Source organism: Oryzias melastigma, unplaced genomic scaffold (assembly GCF_002922805.2).
Source record: "Oryzias melastigma strain HK-1 unplaced genomic scaffold, ASM292280v2 sc01545, whole genome shotgun sequence".
Lineage (NCBI taxonomy): Eukaryota > Metazoa > Chordata > Actinopteri > Beloniformes > Adrianichthyidae > Oryzias > Oryzias melastigma.
The window spans coordinates 1-5,271 of record NW_023418127.1 but is presented as its reverse complement, the minus strand read 5'-3'; the positions used below and the strand labels follow the sequence as shown (position 1 = coordinate 5,271).

Here is a 5,271-nt window from a genome sequence, read left to right as displayed (position 1 = left end):
TGTATTTGGACTCTTAATTAGTATTCAAGTGTCTTTATTTATAATCTACAATATACAAAAATTGTTTTTTATTATTTATGGGAAAAACATACATTTTTATACACAAAAAAAATCAAAGTTGGGGAATTGAACCAGTTTAGGTCGTTTAGAAATATGAATATGTGAATATAAAAAACAAATAACTGAAAAATGTGTGAATATAAGATTGAATCCTGTGAGGATACACTTGACTATGTAGGGAAATCAGATTTAAATATAACTAAACAAGTGTTAATACATTTAAATGTTTACCTATATATAGTATGTGTATTTATGTGTGTGTATTTGCAGCTTTCATTTCTTCTCACTCCCTTTTGAATATTTCTTGTATATATTTTTAAATGTTCAATGTTTTTAGGTTTATGATTGCAATAAAGAATCATCAAAACTTTTATTTTTTCATTTTGACAATAGAGGGATGGTCTCAAAATGATGTTCATCTTTAATGTGAAATTTGAATTGGGACAACTGTGTTTGGTAGATGGTTTTGCTTTTAACAGTCCTTAATTTCCCTTTCAAATGATGCAACATTTATAAGGACTCACCCATAAAATATTCGTCAAAATTTTCCTCTACCAATACGAAGTAACTTGTCTTTTTGTTGCTTTTTGTTGCTATTTTTGAGCTTTTTTTTAAGAATACATTGAAGAATATTATTTTTAGCAGATTTTAGGTCAAAGATTTCGCACACGGATGTCCTGACAGCTTGTCAATTTCCTGGCCTACCATGACCACCCTTCACCCTCAGGCCTGTTCGTACTGCTGTCTCCAGCAGGTGATCTGAAGCCTGAACATGTGGAGGAACATAATGTTCAGATTGTGCTAATAACAAAAAGAGTTTTAAGGTCAAAGATCAAAGATTGAGAACTTTATGCTGCGACAATTCAGACATATGTTTTGGTGGAGGAAGTGTAATGGTATGGCACAATATTTCAACTCTACATTCTACTTTTATGCTAAATAATAAATAATCAAACTGTTTTTTTTTTTTTTTTACTTGAAACCTCCAAACAAGAATTTGTAACAGGAAGAGGATGATCTAGTAATATTTTTATGTTAGCAACCCTGACACTCTGCTACTGCAAATGCATTTTTTTTTATTTATCTATCTATTTTTTTAAATATGAAAATACTTTATGATAAACTCTCTTTCCAATGATAGTTTTATTTTTAAGTCAATACAAATTATGTACTTGTGTAGCTCAATTTAAACATAAAGGCATTAAAAAAGTTTTTTAACGAGCAATTTTCCAACATTTAAAATAATGTTTTATTTTAATATAATTATTTTTTCTACTGAAATGATTGTACACTTGACTAAAAAATGGTAAATAAATCAGAATTGACGTAAATATTTCCACTGCGGAACCAAGAATTGGCGTTAGCCTCAGTTCCTAGCCGGAGCTGGTCCGTTGCCGTACAGAGGAAATGAATGAATTTCAGCGCTGTTTGTTGACAGACATGTGTTCACATTGTCGAGTTTTAAATAATTTAAATTGAAAAAATATCACTCTATCAGGAATGGAATGTGACATTTTGGACTCTTTGGATCAGCTCGGGTAAGCTAACCCGCCATTAGCATGTAGCGTAACTGTCTCCGCTGCCCGAACCTAGTATGAGCAGTTTAATACTGTAACATCATTATTTGCACAAAGGTACAGCAATTATTTTAACATATGTTGGGTTCTGCAGCTATGACGGGCCGCTCCTGGAGGAGAAGGCACTTCTTCGGGCCGCAGATAGCGGCCTGTCCTCGCCGGACTACGTGAACCTCTGCAGCTGGTTAGCATCCAGACTGAAGCCGCTGTGTAACCTGGAGGAGAGCATCACCTCCGGATCAGGTCACTTATGATCCACACCTCCAGCTGGTGCACAGAAACGATGGAACAGTAACAATAAAATAAAACTATAAGAGGGCAAAAACATTTTCTATAAATTATTTTTATGTAAAAAACAGTTTTTCTATGCCCCAATTTGATGAAAAGCCTCTTTATTTGTCATTTAAATGGAATTATATTGGAGAACATGCATTTGATGAAAGATCTAAGATAGGTTATTTGGTATTATAAATATGAGAATAATTTTCTTGCCAATTTATAACTATTTTTACTTTTTATATGAATCTGTGACAACAAAAAGACAAAAATAGAAGTGATTTTGCACAAAAAGTAACATGCACATGGGGAATAATAGACCAATTAAGAGGTTCTGGTTAAAAATAAGAACATTTTACCCACATTAACATATAAACCCACACATGAATATCTATTTTAAAATAGATATTGGTGCATAAAATACAATTTAAAAGCTCAACGGTCCCAACCAGCAGGTGAAACTGTGATCTGTGGTTCTTCCACAAACTCCTGCTGCTTGTGGTTGTTGTTTCTTCAGTGGCATAATGGTTAAATTGCAGGTTGTGTTTTTCTGTTTCTTCATACTTCAATCTTCCAAACATCTAACAATGGCTTTGTGGCGTAACAACTTAATTAATGTTTGCAGAGAACATTCTCTGCTGCTTACCCCACAAAAGTATGTTTCTTACAAATATAGTACAATGAGCAACCTGAAGCTACGGAGACTCATGCACCTCCTTCATTGTGGCCCTTTACTCTGAGAAAAAAATGCAAAAAAATATTAATAGGTTTTGGTTAGTTTGTTTTAGTTTATTAAGCTTGTAGTGTTTTTATTTTTGTTTAATCACATTCTTATGTTCGCAAAGTTATTCACCAGTATGGTCGTGTTCATATTTGATAGAAAATGGAGAAAAACAATGAAGCTGCAAATACTGTAAGTTATTATAATGGAAAACATATTTTTTACCTTTTTTCGTAATTTCCGTTGAAGTAAATCTGCTGCAACAGGAGGATCTAACTTGACACAGGATGTATTTTATTTTGAAAGGAACAGCAGCTGTCAAAAGTCAATGAAATTAAAAATATTACACATAAATATATATAAGAAAAAAATATCATGCAGTTATTGTAAATATTTGAAAGCTGCATCTTATAAATAAATAGAAAAAGGGTTAGTAAAACACAAATAAAGTGTATCTTTTCTAAAAGATGTGGTCGAAATTTGCTTTTATTGAATTTTTAACTCAAGTAAATCTTCTGCAACAGAAAGATCTAAATTGACACAGGATTTGTTTTATTTTGAAAGGAACAAATGATGTCAAAAGATAAATAAATGAAAACTATTATGTATATATAGAAAAAACACAGTTATAAAGCAATTATTGTAAATATTTATAAGCTACATCTTATAAATGTTTGAATGAATAGACAAATGATCAGTAAATCAAAAATAAAGAACATTTTTTTTCTAAAAGATTAAGTGGAAATTTGCCTTTATTGCATATTTCAAGTAAATCTGCTTTAGCAGGGGATATAACTCGACACAGGATATATTTTATTTTGAAAGGAACAGCTGTCAGAAGTCAAATAAATTAAAACTATTCTTACAGAGGAAAAAGTGCAGTTATAATCCAATTATTGTAAATATTTGAAAGCTACATCTTATAAATGAATAGACAAATGGTCACTAAAACATAAATAGTGTATTTTTTCTAAAACCTGAAATGGAAAATTGCTTTTATTGCATTTTTAATTTTAGTAAATCTGGTGCAACAGGACAAAATATAAAGGAACTGCTACTACCAAAAGTCAAATACATTTAAATGGTTACATACAGATAAAAGATGCTGTTATAATTCAATATTGTAAATATTTTCTACTATTTTCTAAAAGATTATGTGGATTTTAGTTGGTAAGAAACTAATCCAAATTGCTTTTTTAGATTTTAAGCTTGCACACCACTAATTTAATAAAATAATGATCATAACCAGTGATTTACTGCTTTAAAAAAGTATTATATTGTTACTAATCCTTACTAATTGCTCATAGATGACATGGAGAGCCTCCAGGTGGAGATGAGCGGTCTTCTGAGGGAACTGCACTGTCCGTATGAAGACGCTCCCTCTGGAGTTCCTCAGGGCGCCGTGGGAAATACCAAAAAGCATCTCCAGTTCCTCTGTACTCACTCGCCTTCCTTAATCCAAATCGTAACCGTTTGTGGAGCTGTGGAAAACTTTAATCCTTGTTCTCTCTCAGTGTTCCTGAGCTCCGAGCTGCAGGCCGCCCAGATCGTGAGCTGCAGGCGGGCCTGCCATGAACAGCAAAGCCGGAGTCCGGTTTATCAGGAGCTGTCCGCCGTCTGTGAGGCTCTGCAGCTGCCGGAGCCCCGAGGACGAGAGGCGCCAGAGGTCCTCTCTGCTGTCCAGAATAAGGTGAGTCTGGTTTTTAATCCTCTCTTAGTGTAGAATCAAGACGTGAAAAATGAACCAACTTTAAATAAGAAGCTTTTCACACTTCAAGTCTTTTTTGGAACAGTGGGGACAAATAGTGGTATTTATAGTAGAGCTGGGAATCCATTAAAAAATATATATTTTATCTCAAACTGGAACTTCTCTCAATATTTTACTTTTCTCTCATAAATTTTACTTATTGTGTTCGTGAAAAATAATAAAAAAAAAAAGGATTTCTGTTTGATCCAGCTGGAATCTGCATACAGGTGGGGGCGTGTCTGTCCGCTCTGAACTGCTCGCCTCTTCTATCAGGACTTTCGCAGAGAACCGCGGAGTTCCTGCAATTTTTGGTCAACGTCGATGCTCGTTATTGTAAAAAAATTCATGTTGGTCCCCATCCCAAAATAAAATAATAATCGGTTTCTTCTCTGTTAGCACACAGCTCTGTTAGGCTCCGCCCCCACACCGGATCTTTCGCTCTGCGCTGCAGCCGTCGGATCGGCGTTCATCTTCCGGCTCATTTATTAAAATAAAATATCGCTTTTTTCCAACGACTAAAGATAAATGCCGTATTATCTCTTTAACTTAATGAAATCTCAATCACAGAATATTTAAAAAAAAATCTATTTTGGACAGTTTTATTAACTAAGTAACTTTCACAGCCCTAATATATAGATTATTTATAACTAAAATTGGTCAAAAAGTGAAAATCTAATAAGTTGTCACACTCAGTGGCTCCAGAACTGTTTAGTGTGGCTAATTCTACAGTTAATTTATGTTTTTGAACATGAAAATAAACGTACATTTATTAATGTGGCAGCAGCTGGTGTGCTTGAAGTGTGTTGAGCCAGTTTTCCTGGTTCCGGCGACCGCATTCCTCTGCTAATGGAATTTTATTTTATTTGACACTTTCAATTTGCAGTTACTTC

At 33.7% G+C, this 5,271-nt stretch overlaps 1 protein-coding gene across 1 annotated transcript; it reads left to right on the top strand.

Annotated features, from left to right (window-relative positions):
* Window positions 1–1,413: 1,413 nt before the first annotated feature.
* Window positions 1,414–4,324, top strand: LOC112141900 (protein FAM98B; the record flags this gene model as incomplete). Its single annotated transcript, XM_024265103.2, is given in 4 exon segments — window positions 1,414–1,598; window positions 1,732–1,880; window positions 3,942–4,070; window positions 4,149–4,324. Coding segments are annotated over 4 exon segments (492 nt in total), but the record flags the coding sequence as incomplete, so codon positions are not given.
* Window positions 4,325–5,271: the final 947 nt, after the last annotated feature.